The sequence below is a fragment of the Staurois parvus genome, unplaced genomic scaffold (assembly GCF_062004578.1).
Source record: "Staurois parvus isolate SC_StPar_1 unplaced genomic scaffold, SC_StPar_1.0 ptg000839l, whole genome shotgun sequence".
NCBI lineage: Eukaryota > Metazoa > Chordata > Amphibia > Anura > Ranidae > Staurois > Staurois parvus.
This window is the reverse complement of record NW_028318635.1, coordinates 3735935-3752662: the sequence shown is the minus strand read 5'-3', so window position 1 is coordinate 3752662 and position 16728 is coordinate 3735935. Positions and strand designations below refer to the sequence as shown.

Here is a 16728-nt window from a genome sequence, read left to right as displayed (position 1 = left end):
GCAGATCTCCTCTAGAGCAGTGATGTTTTGGGGCTGTCGCTGGGCAACACAGACTTTCAACTCCCTGCAAAGGTCTTCTATGGGGTTGAGATCTGGAGACTGGCTTGGCCACTCCAGGACCTTGAAATGCTTCTTACAAAGCCACTCCTTCGTTGCCCGGGCAGTATGTTTGGGATCATTGTCAAGTCCCTGCACTTCTTCCAAAAACGCAACCTGCACAGGAACCTCGGTTCCTAGTATGGTTGCGTTTTCCAGTGCGGGCAGTGTGCCAGTAGAACTAATGGCACCCGCCCGGGGGTCTGCATTTTTCTGTGCAGGTGATGCGGCTGCATGGATTTTTGTGCGGATCCGCAGCAGCACCATTCCCACAGCACAGTAGCTTCCTTGCTACTTACTTCTGGTGAGTGCATTATGGTGTAGGTGCAGTGCAGAAGTCACAGAAGTCACTACATTTTGTTGATTTGATTACATTACTATTTTTGGGACTAATATGATATTTAGAGGACTTCTATATTTTCATTTGTTATACCGTCCATTTTGTTTCTTCATTGGAGTATTCACAATTCCCTATTTCTTTTTTATGATGTTTCCTTTCTTTTTTACAATCACACTGGTCATCATTGATTATAACACACATTTTTATTAGCGCTGCACATTGCTATTATAGTGAGGTTACAAGCTGATTGGTTTCTACTGTATGCAGAAGTGAGCCTGATTTTGCACTCTCCACTGATGGTGAAAATCCCTCCCGTGGAGCTATTGTGTTCTCCCAGCAAGGGGTCGGGGGGGGGGGGGGTCATGAGGAGCCATCCCCACCAACAGGGAACACAATGATTATTGCTAGTGGCTATAGCTGATGTCAATATTCACATGTAAAATTCCAACATGCTGGTTGTACCCAATTCATACAACAATGGAATTGGGCACAATAAGCCTGCCCATAGGTGGTTAGAATCTCGGCAAGTCCCTGCTGAAGTGGCCAAGATTCACACCATCTATGGCCAGCTTAAGTTACAAACTATTTACATAGTTACATAGTTAGTCTGTAAGCATGGTTAAATTTGCTCCTGCAGCGAAAAAAAATCCTTCCTATTCCCCTGAGAGATAATCGGATATTTCCTGGATCAACTTTACCTATAAATGTTAGTATCCAGTTATATTCTTTGTATCTAAGAAACAATCCAGGCCTTTTTTAAAGCAATCCACTAAGCTGGCGAGAGCCAACTCTTGAAGGACATAACATGAGGTGGTTTAGGTGCACACTCTTCTTGCATTATATTTTTTCCTGCTATGAAAAGTTGGTTCCAAGAATAGATGCTCAGTAATAGATGCTCAGTAACAAATAAATGCTCCATTTTAGCACCCCAAACTTCAAGAGGCCCTATCAACATAAAATTTAAAAACCCACAAAAGAAATGAAAACTCCAAAATATCACACGTGAAACCAAAGCCCACTTTTATTAAAGGGAAGCTTGCCAATGGAAAATAAATAAATGCCATTTAACATAAAATACAGGTCTTATCAACATACTGTAAATAAAAGCCTATATATACAGTTGCAAGAAAAAGTATGTGAACCCCTTGGGATTACGTGGAGTTTTGCATGAATTGGGCATAAAATGTGCTCTGAACGTCATCTAAGTCACAACAATAGAAGAAGACAGTCTGCTGAACATAATACTACACAAACATTAGATGTTGCTATGGTTTAATTGCACATAACATGTAAACATTCACAGTGCAGGGAGGAAAAAGTATGTGAACCTTTGGACTTAATAACTGGTTGACCCTCCTTTGGCAGCAATAACCTCAACCAAACGTTTCCTGTAGTTGCAGATCAAACCTGCACAACGATCTGGAGTAATTTTGGACCACTCCTCTTCACAAAACTGTTTCAGTGTAGCAATATTCTTGGGATGTCTGGTGTGAATCGCTCTCCTAAGGTCATGCCACAGCATTTCAATCGGGTTGAGGTCAGGACTCTGACTGGGCCACTCCAGAAGGCGTATTCTGTGCTGTTGCAGCCATTGTTCTGTTGAATTACTTGTATGCTTTGGGTCATTGTCCTGTTGCATCACCCATCCTCTGCGGAGCTTCAGTTGGCGGACAGATGGTCGTACGTATTCCTGCAAAATGTCTTGATAAACTCTGGAATTCATTTTCCCATCAATGACAACAATCCATCCAGGCCCTGAGGCAGCAAAGCAGCCCAAACCATGATGCTCCCTCCGCCATGTTTTACAGTGGGGATGAGGTTTTGATGTTGGTGTGCTGTGCCTTTTTTTCTCCACACATAGTGTTGTGTGTTCTTCCCAAACAACTCAATCTTGGTTTCATCTGTCCACAGTATATTTTGCCAGTAGTGCTGTGGAACATCCAGGTGCTCTTTTCCAAACTTCAAACGTGCTGCAATATTCTTTTTGGACAGCAATGGCTTCCTCTGTGGTGTCCTCCCATGTACTCCATTCTTGTTTAATGTTTTCCTTATTGTAGATGTGTCAACAAAAATGTTAGCATGTGCCAGAGATTTCTGTACGTCTTTAGCTGACACTCTGGGATTCTTCTTTACCTCATGCAGCATTCTGCGCTGTGCTCTTGCAGTCATTTTTACAGAACGACCACGCCTAGGGAGAGTAGCAACAGTGCTAAACTTTCTCCATTTGTAGACAGTCTGTCTTACCGTGGACGCATGAACATCAAGGCTTTTGGAGATACTTTTGTAACCCTTTCCAGCTTCATGCAAGTCAACAATTCTTGATCGTAGGTCTTTTGAGAGCTCTTTTCTGCGAGGCATGGTTCACATCCGACAGTGCTCCTTGAAACCAGTAAACCTAAAACAGGTGTGTGTTTTTTAAGGGCAGGACAGCTGTCAGCAACACATCCAATATCATCACACTGATTGGAGTCAAGGTTGGCTCACTCCTGGCTCCAATTAGCTCTGGGAGAAGTCATTAGGCTAGGGCCTCACATACTTTTTCCTCCCTGTACTGTGAATGTTTACATGTTATGTGCAATTAAACCATGGCAACATCTAAAGTTTGTGTAGTATTATGTTCAGCAGACTGTGTTCTTCCATTGTTGTGACTTAGATGACGTTCAGAGCACATTTTATGCCCAATTCATGCAAAACTCCACGTAATCCCAAGGGGTTCACATACTTTTTCTTGCAACTGTATATATAGAACCTGCGAAGTGGACTGGGAGTAGAGGTTATGATTCTGCAGGATGCTGCTAGTAGTACCACAAATGTGTAAGTGAAAATGTATAATATAAATGCTGTGCTACCACTTCAAATTCTTTTGGTACTAAATGATTTTAGCTGTGCCGCACTTCAATACGTGATCATATCCCACATTTAGACAAAATTAATTAAATAAAACCAATGTGTACCTAATACCATACAAACCATAGTGTACCTTATATGCATCCCTGTGCTAGGCACAGATGGACACAGGTGGGTGGCAGTGATGGGCACTGGTGGGTAGCACTGATGGGCACAGGTTTGTTGCAAAGGTGGGCAGCACTGCTGGACACTGATCATCAGGGCACTGATCATCAGTGCCGATCACTTCTCTGACAATTGTCAGTTATCGGCAGTACTTTCCTCACGCTGTGACAGCATGAGAAAAGTGCAGCCGATAACTGGCAACTGTATTTACCCGGTGATCTGCTGTGTCATTGGACACAGCTGATCACATTGTAAAAGGCTGCTATGATTGGCCGTTTACCGTATCACGTGATCAGCTGTGTCTGTAGGACACATAGATCGCTGGGGGTGAGCAGGGGGCGTGTTCTGGAATGACATCCATGGATGTCGTGCCAGAACTAGACAACCGCGCTGTAGCCATCTTTCGGCTATAGCTCGGTAGGGAAGAAGTTAAGCAGTTGTTTAGGAGTTGGACATATTTACAAGATTACAACTGCCACTTTCAGGATACTGTCATTGTCAAGACTTATAACGTATTATGAATCCTTAATATTATGCTGAATTTCTAAAGCTTTCTCTCATAGATTTCAACACAACGCCTACATATGGAAATGTCTTTAATTCTAAAAATCAGTGTGCTGAAGAAGGTAGGAATCGACTATGTAAATATTGTTTCTGTGTGACGAATATATATACTGTATGAAATTTGAACTCTTTCAAAAGACCATGTACAATGTCTCCTTAGGCTATGTAAAAAAAACTATTAACAAAATTGGAATTTTGTCCTGACCATAAAATCCTTTTCTTGAGGTCCACTGAGGAACACAGGAAGTCTTTAACCTTAGGGTTATACTGCCCCACCTACAGGAGAACTGTTCATTGGCAAACAAATTTGGATCCCAGAAAGTTACAGGGAAATTGATGGGGGGAGATACACAAAGGTATTAGAAAGTGAGAAGCCAACAGTTTCTGAAACAGAATAAAAAGGGCAGAAACCTGACTGACAGCCAGATACTGGTCCAGGCAAGTAGAATATTTGGTGCACTATGAGACGGAGTAAGGAGGTAGATGCAGCATACAATAGTATGTATAAGCATATAATCAATGGTGATGGAATTAGGGAAAATAAATCATGAACAATATACTGTAATAAATATACAAATAAAATGTCCTTAGAAAGAGTCCTATAGGTAATGCTGATGCACCATGGAGTGGAGGCAGCTGGCCAATAACGAGCTAGAGAGGCCCTGTGGAAGATCAGGAAGAAAGAGGCCCTCTAAGTGCAGTATAAAAGCTTTTTAATGAATAAAAAGTCTAGTAATACAGGCCACTCACAATGCATAAATAGGTTTGCGCTTGTAAATTAATAAGCATCCGCTGTAGTGAAGGAGTGTGAAGCCTCTGGATGGATGGTGGTCACCGGCATCTGGTGGTGTTGCTGGTGGCTTCCAGCATGTCCTGCTAGTTCCAGGATTCCCTCGGTTGAGACGTCACTTCCAGTCACTGGTCCAGACCTAGTTGTGGAAAGAAGAGAATTCTTTTCTCTGAGAAACTCCAGGGGTGGAAGCCCCAAGACTCACACCAACAAGGGATAGGAATCACAGACTCAGAAATTCCCCTATCCCCCAGAACCAGGGCTTCAACAGCCATGACATCGAAGCAAGTGACTGTGAAGCAGTCCTTGGGAAACAGATCTCGATGATTCTTTATTGCCAATGCAGCACCCACTAGGAGTCTTACAAGGTCAGCGCCTTACATTTGTTTGGGCAAGTCCTGAGTTCTGCTGCAGGAATTGAACAATACATTGATCCAGTAAATCCAAAATGGCTTGATGGAGAGCTGCTAATCTGTGTGGTGACACAGGAAGTTTGAAGATGAGAAACTGATGAAGGGAGCAAAACTACAGTTTTTAGACCCAGGATATCGCCTCCTGCACCCATGCTTCCTCAAAGGTTAGTAAACATTGCCCACTCTGGAAAGTATTGATGCACCTTCATGTATAGGAACTTTGTCTGAGGATTTGGCAGATTTTGAGTGCTAGACCTTATGGTGGACAAGAAGATAGGCTTGGGGGGTCTTGACAAGGGGGTTTAGGGAACAGAGAAACTAAAGGAATGCTTATCAACCGACAAGAATGGAGAAGTCTTTGTAGTCTTTTTCTTAGACTTGTGCTGAGAAAGATGGGGATTCTTGTCACTAGTAGCATTCCTAATGATACTGTCTAGAGCTGTTCCTCGATAGACATGCAGATCAAATATGTTTTATACAAGGGTTCCACATTCCAGCACTTTAACCAAAGTGCCCTATGCATATGAATGGAGATGAGACATATATGAGAAAAGAGAAGGAAGGCTTCCAGTAAACCGTCACAGCTGAAATTTAATACTACAGTCATCATCTTCACACATTCTATAAGCAAACGATAAATGTTAGCAGCAGTCAGGTCTCTTTACGGCAGTGTTTCTCAACTCCAGTCCTCATGGACCCCCAACAGGTCATGTTTTCAGGATTTCCATTATTTTGCACAGGTGATTTGATCAGTTTCACTGCCTTAGTAATTACCACAGCTGTTTCATCTGAGGGAAATCCTGAAAACATGACCTGTTGGGGGTCCATGAGGACTGGAGTTGAGAAACACTGCTTTACGGGATTTAGACCAGACATGGTTTGAGAAAAGTAGGTTGGCCCCTTAAAGACAGGCGCATCCTTTACTGGAATAGTATGCACTAGGGGCACTACCAGATCCACAGCGGGAATAAAGCACTTCTCCACACAATCCTTGCTAAGTGGATATAAGGATTAGGGTCTATTTATACGGGTGGCTTTACTGCAGACCCTGTGCAGGTCTGTGATTTCCTGGCACGGGGGAAGCACAAGGGTTGCGTGCAACCCTGTCCTGGCATCTCATTCATTTTTATTGGGACCTGTGGCTGCATGGACACAGCTGTTGTGTCCTAATCTGACATGCAGGTAAGAGAGGGAGGATGGAACACACTGTCACAGATGACATGAGTTCACACTGCAGATGTCAACACTGTTGGGAGGTGCTCTTCAGGCATCCCCAGAGCAGTTAGTAAAATGCAATCTGGGGACCTCCAAACAGCAGGACCATCCCACACCTCGTGTCTAGAATCAGACATGTTGTGACTGTGTGGTGGTATAGCAACGTAAAGGTTCAAGGTAGTGCCTCAAGTACTCATTAAACTCAGCCAGCTGGTAGCAGGTGAGGATCAGATGGTCAGGGGTGACCAAAATCACTGCAAGCAGGCAGGCAGGCAGCAAGGATGGTTCACATGGCTGTTTTCAAGCAGAAAGTACAGAAGGGAGATGCTACCTTGACATAGCATACAGAGCATACAGTGCATGCTTGTCACTTCAACCAGCGAATTATAGCAGCATTCAATCCCACACTGTTAACCTCTTCTGTCTCAAAACCAGCTGTGATGGTGAAAAAAGTGTCCAGTGACCCAAGTAATCTCAGGAGCTCCTGGTGTGTAGCCCGACTAGCCTATTCCATAAGTGAGTCTTCAAAGACTTGGCAAGCACTGAAGCAATGTCAATGGCTCTGGACTTGGAAAGTGCTCTGCAACTTTTACAAGAGCAAAGTCCTATGCGATACCCAATGGCCAAGGATCACGTCTAGACTATCCACACACATCTGTCCTGTCCAGTAGGGCTGGATGCACTTATCCAAAATTCAGGCTCTAGACCATTGCACTGGACAGCTGCAGTCAAAGAGATGAATGTCAAATAGCAGCATAGAAAATAGTCTTGGTTGAAGAAAAAAAGTTGTATAAGATAGGAGGTGCTAACAAAAAACTGAGTCCCAACATTGCAGAGTGGCAGAAAACGTTGCCCATCCTCCCAAGACACTAGAAAAACTGAAGCATGCTGGTAGTGGGAAGGGTTATCTTGGAATGGCCTACAGTTTTTCTTGTTTTCCGGTGTCCACTTTTCTTGTATGTGGCAGCATAACCCAAAGTTCAAAGAGTTTGTGTCCATCAACACTGCTAAAAAATACATACAATACAGTATATACAGATCTACATGCCAAAGGTTTTTGTCTCTGTATTCAGTCAACCTTGTGACCACTCCAATAATACTTGAGTTACTTTTACTTCTGCCTGGATCACCTTCCTGCAGTCTGTAGGTGATGATACTGGTTTAATGTTTTAAGGTCACAGCTGCAAAGGATGACATGCTGCACTGCTGAACCAAGAAATAAGGGTGAAATAAATAAACAGAATCTTGCGCGTTGCTGGATCACAAAACTAGTGCACGTGATAAAATCTATATAATACCCAAATCATAAAGTAGCTGCTAGGCACAAATACCCTCTCTCTCTTATCAGACCAAATAAAAAAATAGTGAAAAAAGTGCAGCCCTACATATCATAAAACTAAAAACAAAACATGATCATTCACAACACGATGAATAAATGTGAAAGTCCAAACACAATTCTTCTAAATAGAATTTTTCTTTCTGCCGTGATCACCAAGCGCTCCAACCAAAAAAGTGCTCAGTTCTTCCACCAGATGTCTGCTCACCTCCAGCAGTGTGATCTCACATATATGTTTGGTCTAACTGCACTTTTGGTCCCACAATGGACACTGAAGATCAACTTCATGAATAAATGGGTGTAGCTATCTCACTCCGAGTACATCCCTCTTCAGGCGTTGAAATGCCCAATCAGATCCCCTTGAAAAAGTCACGTGATCAGTGATGAAACGCGTCGGAGAGGAACTTTTGGATGACATCATGACGCAACTAGGAGCTGGCATTATCACAGCGGTGGCACGCATACTTTCATGCGGACAGAGACTGGAAGACACTCTGGTAATACACAAAGGGCCCTTGTGACAGTTGTGTCCCATGGTTTCTGTTTCAAATTATTCCATGATTGGAGGATACTCCGCTGATACATGTTAAATGTATTGAGCTGACTCCAGCGGCACAGCTTCTTGACATCGTGGAGGGTTAGTGTAGGCTTGTTACACTTGGTGCGGTCCGGCACCTGGCTCATGTTAGTGTGCATTCGGATATGCTATATTGTTAATAAAAGTTTTACATTTTTACACACTATGTGGAGCTCTTTTATTTATGAGCTATATTGCTGAAGAGGGATGTCTTCTTCGGTGTCTATTGTGGGGCCAAAAATCCAGTTAGTCCAAACATATTATATGTGAGGTCACACTGCTGGAGGTGAGCAGACATCTGGTAGAGGAATTGAGCAATTTTTTTGGTTGGAGCACTTGGTAATCAAAGCAGAAAGAAAAATTCTATTTAGAATTGTGTTTTGGACTTTCACATTTATTCTTCGTGTTGTCAATGATCATGTTTTGTTTATAGTTTTATTATATGTATCGCTGCACTTTTTTCACTATTTTTCAAGAAATAAGGGTGTCACCTACCTGGCTATGCAGTGTTGAAATCACAAAACTGGCTGTAAAAAACTGCAAATCCTTTGACAGGTAAAACATACATATATTTAAACTGCATACTTCCTTTTAGCTTGAAAATCTTCAAAAATTTGGTAAAAAATAAAGCCTACTGAAGGTAAATGTAATGTGTGTTGTTTTTATTAATCTTGCTAAATCCAATTACATTTGTTCCTTCAAGAATATGAAACAGCTGAATACCAGAATATCTGGAATGGCCCAGATTGTGGACATAAAAGGTAATTAAACAAGTATGTCATTGTGTGTACTCTATGGTATAGGCTTAGAGTTATGCTAGCACATTTGTATGTGGAAACCTTGTATGCTAATATATCACATGATCTGGTGTTGGACTTTTTACAGTTTATAGTGGAGCATCATTTATCTCACTTCAAAGGTGCCATCTACAGTTGTGCTCAAAAGTTTACATACCCTGGCAGAAATTGTGAAATTTTGGCATTGATATTGAAAATATGACTGATCATGCCAAAAAATGCTCTTTTATTGAAGGATGATGATCATATGAAGCCATTTATTATCAAATAGTTGTTTGGCTCCTTTTTAAATCATAATGATAACAGAAATCACCCAAATGGCCCGGATCAAAAGTTTACATACCCTGGAATGTTTGGCCTTGGTACAGACACACAAGGTGACACACATGGATTAAAATACCAATTAGTGGTTAATGTTCCACATATGTGGCTTTTTAATATTGCAATTAGTGTCAGTGTATAAATAGTCAGTGAGTTTGTTAGCTCTTACATGGAAGTACTGACTAGGCTAGATACTGAGCCATGGGGATCAGAATAGAGCTGTCAAACGTACTGTGTAACAAGGTAATGGAACTTTATAAAGATGGAAAAGGAAAATCTCTGCGAGCCCCCCCTCCTTGTCCCGGCGGGGGCAGCGTGGCCCCGAGGCTTCCCGCGCATGGCCGGAGTGAGGGGGGCGTGCCTCGTTGCCCCAGCAACACAGCGCTGGGCCAGCCGTTGCCGGGGCAACCCGGAAGCGTCCCGCACAGTTTAAAAAGGCCGGCGCGGGAGCCGGCCGGTCTCTTCCTTCCTGTACTGTCTGGCCGCTCTCCCTCGGCCTGCCGCCATCGCTGTCGTGGGAGGCCCGGGTGGCCATTCCCGCTGAGCACTCTACAGGAGCCCCCCCATCCAAAGGTCAGAACCATTACCCGCTGCCACTCTGCCAATACTCCAGGGCTGGGGGTGTCCCTGGAAGCTGTCCGTGTGAGTGTGCTTGTTCCTGCTCGAGACAAGGTGCTGTGCGGGGTCTGTGCTGAGGCCAGGCCCCACAGTCAAGACCCTGCCGAGCCCCTGCAAGCCTGCTGTGTCCCTGCCTGCTGACCGCTGTGTCCCTATAAGGGTGAGCACCGTGAGGGTCCCTGTCTGCTGATCACTGTGTCCCTGGGAAGCTGCCCCCTGTCTGCTGATCGCTGTGTCCCTAGAAAGCTGAGCACCGTGAGGGTCCCTGTCTGCTGATCGCTGGGTCCCTGGGAAACTGCCCCCTGTCTGCTAATCGCTGTGTCCCTGGGGAGCTGCCTGCTGCTGAGTGTCTGCAAGCCACCTATTGTTAGGGTCCTTTGGAAGCCGCCTGCTGCTGAGTGTCTGCAAGTTACCTATCGTGAGGGTCCCTGGAAGCCACCTGCTGCTGAGTGTCTGCAAGCCGCCTACCGTGAGTGTCCCTGGAAGCCACCTGCCGTGAGTGTCCCTACAAGCAGCATGTTGCGGAGTGCCCTGGACTGCCCCTATTGTGTGCTCAGACCACCCTTGTCATGAACTGTCCCTACTGTGTGCTCAGACCACCCTTGTCATGAACTGTCCCTATTGTGCGTTCAGACCACCCTTGTCATGAACTGCCCCTATTGTGCGCTCAGACCACCCTTGTCATGAACTGTCCCTACTGTGCACTCAGACCACCCTTGTCATGAACTGTCCCTATTGTGCGTTCAGACCACCCTTGTCATGAACTGCCCTTATTGTGTGCTCAGACCACCCGTGTCATGCACTGCCCCTATTGCGCGCTCAGATTACCTTTGTTTGAACCGCCCCATGGCGTGCCCGAAGTATAGCTACCTGGACTGCCCTCCTGAGTGCTTGAGCCATCGCTACCCGTTGAGTTCCCGCGAGGCTGCTATTGTCCCTAGAAATCCAGTTGAGTCCCCGTGAGGCTGCTGTTGTCCCTAGTAAGCTGTGTGGGAGCTGTGTTGAGACCAGACTCCACAGCCAAGGTCCTGTTGAGTCCCCGTGAGCCTGATGTTGTCCCTAGTAAGCTGTGTTGAGACCAGACTCCACAGCCAAGGTCCCGTTGAGTCCCCGTGAGCCTGATGTTATCCCTAGTAAGCTGTGTGAGAGCTGTGTTGAGGCCAGACTCCACAGCCAAAGTCCTGTTGAGTCCCCGTGAGTCTAATGTTGTCCCTAGAAAGCTGCGTGGGGGTTGTGCTGAGGTCAGACCCCATCGCCAAGGTCCCGTTGAGTCCCATGAGCCCGCTTACCGTGGGTGTACCTACAAGCTGCATGTTGTGGATGCCATGAACTGTCCTGATTGAGTGCCTTTCATAGTTCAATAAAGCTTTGTGTGTTCCCCATCTTCTTTGTGTGTTCTATCCTGCCTACGCTTCCATCACAATTGACCTATGGCAACAACTGTAATGTCTAATAATATTACTTTATAGGTATAAAGTACACCTATTTAATTACAGTATACTATTACAAATTGTATATGTTCTAGAGAGATTATCTAGAGCAAAAAAGAGAGAATGGATTTCTCTGTAAGAAGGAAGGTAAAGAAAATTGTTGAAACAAGTAAAGATATCAATTGAGGTCACACTCTAGAATGCTAGTTTCTAAGACAAGTAGGTTTGAGTTCATAGGCCAAAGGAGGGTAAAATCAGTCAGGGTGTTATCAGTCAATAAAAATAATCAATTTGATTGACTGTAGGTAATTATAAATCACAAGAAGATTTCTGCAGGAAACTTAAAAATAATAAAGCCAGTTTAATTGTTCAGTTAAGAAATATGTACAGTACACGTTGGTAAAGCAAGCCATTGCCAACCACATTGTTTACATCGAGGCTGTTTGCAGCCACATATACATTAACCAGTAATATCAACCAGGTTAATTTACAGAGGTTACTTTAACCAACTCGGTGTGCAGACTATGGACATAAAGTTTTTAGCAGTAAAAAAAACATTTAAAACAATCAATCACTGTAGCTGCATGTGCTGTGAAATAATTCATCCTTAAAGAGCTCAATAAAGACTCTGAAACTGGTCAGTTTTTAACTGCTTAGGGACACTCACTATGTGTTAACATCAGAAGGCTGCTAAGGCCACTTTTCTGGTGAAATAGTCCTGTGCCAAAATCCTTGCGACAGTCTTCAACATTTAAGCAGATTCATGTAGTTTCTTTGTGTCACTTTTCAATGTGTCACTATGGCTGTGATGAATTTAAAGTGGTTCTAAAGGATCAAGATTTTTTTTTACCTTCATGCATTTTAAGATCTCATGATTGTTACTGCATTTTCAATAAATAAATACATTTTTTATGCTCAGTATGACTGTACCCACATCGAAGAAAAATATATTTGAAATTTATTTTAAAAATATTCTTCCCAAATATTTTGCCATATTTGAAATGCTCCAATTTTGGCCATATTCAATATATTTAAAAATATATTTCAATAAATATATATATATATACTGCATGTTGAAATGCGTTTTTATTACAAAATATATGAAAAATAATTTTAAAAATACATTTCAAATATACCGTATGTCTTTAAAAATACAAATCTACATTTTTGGAATGCATTTACAATTATAAAAAAGTCATTTTAACATATATTTTTACATATATGTTAAAAAAATCTGAAGAATATATTTAAAAAAAAGAATTTTTTAAAATATTTTTTTAAATATATTATTTAGATTTGTTTTAACATATAAAAAAGTCATTTTAACATATATTTTTTACATATATTTGTAAATGCATGCCAAAAAATTTAGATTTATACTTTCAAAGACATACAGTATATTTGAAATGTATTATTAAAAATATTTTTCATATATTTTGTAATAAAAATGCATTTCAACATGCAGTGTGTGTGTATATATATATATATATAAATATATTGAATATGGCCAAAATTGTAGCATTTCAAATATTTGGCAATATATTTGGGAAGAATATTTTTAAAATATATTTCAAATATATTTTTCTTCCATATGGGTAGTAGGACAAAACAAACGATTCTTGCAAGCAGATCATACCACCAGTGTTCTTGGGTTATGAAGACATATTCATGTACTCCAACTTACTATCAACCATCATATGTGACCTATAACAAGCAATGTGTACCATATTCGGAGCTTTTACCTTGCAGAAAGATCAGTTCAGATCTATAGGAAACCATCACATGCTTGGATGCTGTTCTCAGAGGGGGAGCAATTCATACTGACAAGTTACTCTGCACCGGAAAATAGTATCACGTGCTGCACCTTTGGTGCACTGATTTCTATTTTACCATTTACGTCAATTAAAGGAATCTTTAAATAATTTAATGTATGTGGTATGAATAAGCCATTAGGGTTGGCCAACAATTGGCTCCTAAATCTACCAATCAGTGGGCATGGGCCAACATGTTTTACAACCTCTGTTCAAATATTTCAAAACCATATTTGTCACAAATACAAAGCCAGTGATTGGAGCTGCATTCATGCTAAGCTGATGTGACAAAACTGGTCTTCTATATGGTTTAAAAATGTTCCATGACAGTATAGGACTCAGTATTTACATAAATGCCGTGTTTGGTTTAACTTAATTAAATGGTCCTTTTCTGTATTTATAGGTTGTATAGGAAAGACGGGAAAAGATCGTCTGAGGAGAATGAAGTCAGATTTTCTGTAAAAAAATGAATTTTTTTGAGTCTATTTTCATATTCTTGTATTTATGTATTACTACAGACAGGACATTTATTGATGGTAAAATAAATAAATAAATACATACATACATACAAAAATGGCTTATTAATGACATTCAAGCCAAGTGCAGCAGCTGGCAAATAAAAAAAAAAGCCCTTGCTCACGACTTACAGACTGTTTCATATATGCACAATTTGTTATATTCGATTTTTGTAGCTTCTTCTCTACTATGGGTTATGATTATAATTTATTTTCCATTTCAAAACCACTTTAGCTCCAGAAGGTTTTACCCCCTTCATGACCAGGCCAATTTTTGCTATTTAGCACTGCGCCACTTTAACTGGTAATTGCATGATCATCCATGGCTGTACCCAAACAAAATTTATAGCATTTTTTTCACACAAATAGAGCTTTCTTTTGGTGGTAAAAAAATCCTAATAAGTAGATATTCATGGGTTTGCGTGATAGTTATAGCATCTACAAACTATGCTATATATACTGGAAATTTTTAATCCTGCTAATGGTGGTGATCAGAGACTTCTATTGGGACTGTGATAGTGCGGCGAGCAATCTTACACTAGCTGACTGGGTGGGAACTGACACTGACATCACCAGTGACAATAATACAGTGATCAGTGATAATACTACTATATCATTGATAATACTGTCTATACTATTGACAAGGCTGGGGAGTGTCACAATCATGCACACAGGGAGAGGTGCAGTTCTCCATTTTGCTCCAAATTTCTGCATTTTGATATTTCTCTTAAACTCCTATGCAAACACCTGAGGGGGGAGGGGTGCACACAGAGCCAGACACAGGCTCACTGTATTGAGAAGGCTTCATGTATCTTCTCATTACCCTCCCTCAGGAATGCAAGCAGCGTATGATGCTGAGCCCTGCCTAACAATTCTTTTGCCAAATAAGGTATTGGTTTGTCCATTGTGGGAAGAGATTTTGAGTAGAAGAAAGAAATGTTTCTTTTGTGTTCAGTCAGAGGAGTGAGGACTGTCGGCTCTGTACCATCTAGCTGACCAAGAGTCTTGTTAGACCATCGCAACTAAGTGCAAGACCAGAAATCCCTTCTTTAGCTCATCAGACTGGAAACTGCTTAACCCCAGGCATTTATTTCGCAAGTACTTATTTACCTAAACATCTTCCTATTCTCTGTTTGCTGTGCTGTTGTGCTCTGTATATTTTTATATATATATATATATATATATATATATATATATATATATATATATATATCATAGTTACATCTTTTCTGTAAATATTTTTATTGCACCTGTTTGACCTTTTAGTAATAAATCTTTCTTTCTGAAAGTGTTGAACTGTTTCTATAGCTCTGTATTGCAATTTATGAATTCCTGCCTCTAAAAGAACGCTACTATGAGTGTTTAAGCCTCTGTATAACCGGTCTGTAGAGATAGCGGTATACTGTCGATTAACCAATCATCCTAGTGTAGTGATGAGTTTCCTCTTTCTCTGTATAAAAAGGTGGTGGCAGTGTGAAGGGTTAATTGCGTAATTAACCTGACCCAGTAACAAGCGCATTCAGGCTGCCGGTACATCGATCTGTGGTCCATTAGCTGGAAAATCGTTGTGTAGGGTGCAGCTGAGTGTGGCATTGTTTTTCCCGTGACAGCGCGGTTTTAGATTGGCTAGTCCTTCGGTCAAGAGTTTGGTGAGAAGGGCTGGGGTCTGATTCCGTGTCCGTCACAGGGAGGGGTTAACATCTTGGGGTAATCCAGGGGCTAAATGTGTGCCTAACAAGTGTAATGTGTGTATTGTGTGCTGCTTTTTAGTAAATCTCTTTGTTCCTTCTCCCTGCTTTGCTTATATATAATCAGTAGATCTTTAATACATCTTTTATACATATGTATTTATTTTCTGGTATTATGGAAAATGAACTCTTCTTCCCACTTAGCCATATACAGATTGGCTATACTTGGGGCGAACTTGGTGCCCATTGCTACTCCTACTTGTAAAAAATATACATTGCTGTACCAGAAATAATTGTGATCTAAACAAAATTTCAAACATTTTAAAATAAACCTTTGATGTTTGCTTGGAATATTAGAATATTTATTTAGGGCCCACTTTGCAGCTTCTATAGCACCTTCATGGTTAATATATGTATATAACGAGGAGACATCTGCTGTACTTAAAATTGGATTTATATTTACATTTAAATTTTTAGTCAATTGTATGACATGCTTTGTGTCTCTGAGGTAGGCTGGTGTTTTTTCCACCAATGATTGTAAATAATTATCAATGTATTCACCTAAGCTAGATGTCAAAGAGTCTATACCATTGATAATTGGTCTACCCGGTGGATTGCTGCTATCTTCGTATATCTTCGTAACTGAATAAATTTTGGGTAATTTACAAACTGAAGGTACCAAATACTTTTCCTCTTTATTATTTAGAATTCCTTTTCTGCTCCCATACTGTATAAGTTTAGTTAATTATTTCTTGTAGGCTTTGGTAGGATTACTATTAAGTTTCTTGTACGTATCAACATCACTTAACATATTATTCATAGTAGACTCATAGTAGTCTTTGGATAATATCACTATGCCTCCTCCCTTATCTGCCGGGCGTATTACTATGTCTTTTCCGTTTTCTAAACTTTTAATCCCTTTTTTTCAAGATAATTTCTTCCTTATATTTTTTAATACTTAGGGCCTCTAAGTCTTCTATTACTTATCAATACCCATGAGGGCTCGTTCACACCAATAGGACACCAATATGCCTCCTCCCTTATCTAAATAGCATGTACATTGCTGGCAATGTTACAATACAATGTTGGAGACTTTTTTTATTGTAATTTTTTCATTATTCATTATGTTACGATGACCGCTGGTCTTCACTGGCATAGCTGACAACATACAATCATTAGGGGCAGGTTATGACAAAGAAGGTGTG

The 16728-nt window shown here is 41.2% G+C and overlaps 1 protein-coding gene across 1 annotated transcript in view; it reads left to right on the top strand.

Moving 5' to 3' along the window:
• LOC149443693 (uncharacterized) overlaps positions 1–13962 on the top strand; it is a 59088-nt gene extending 45126 nt beyond the window's left edge. The window contains exons 10-12 of the mRNA XM_089655398.1: positions 4012–4074; positions 9047–9104; positions 13724–13962. Coding sequence (XP_089511524.1) covers positions 4012–4074; positions 9047–9104; positions 13724–13790 — 188 coding nt within the window. The 3' untranslated portion in view covers positions 13791–13962. The remainder of the gene's footprint in view (positions 1–4011; positions 4075–9046; positions 9105–13723) is intronic.
• Positions 13963–16728: the final 2766 nt, after the last annotated feature.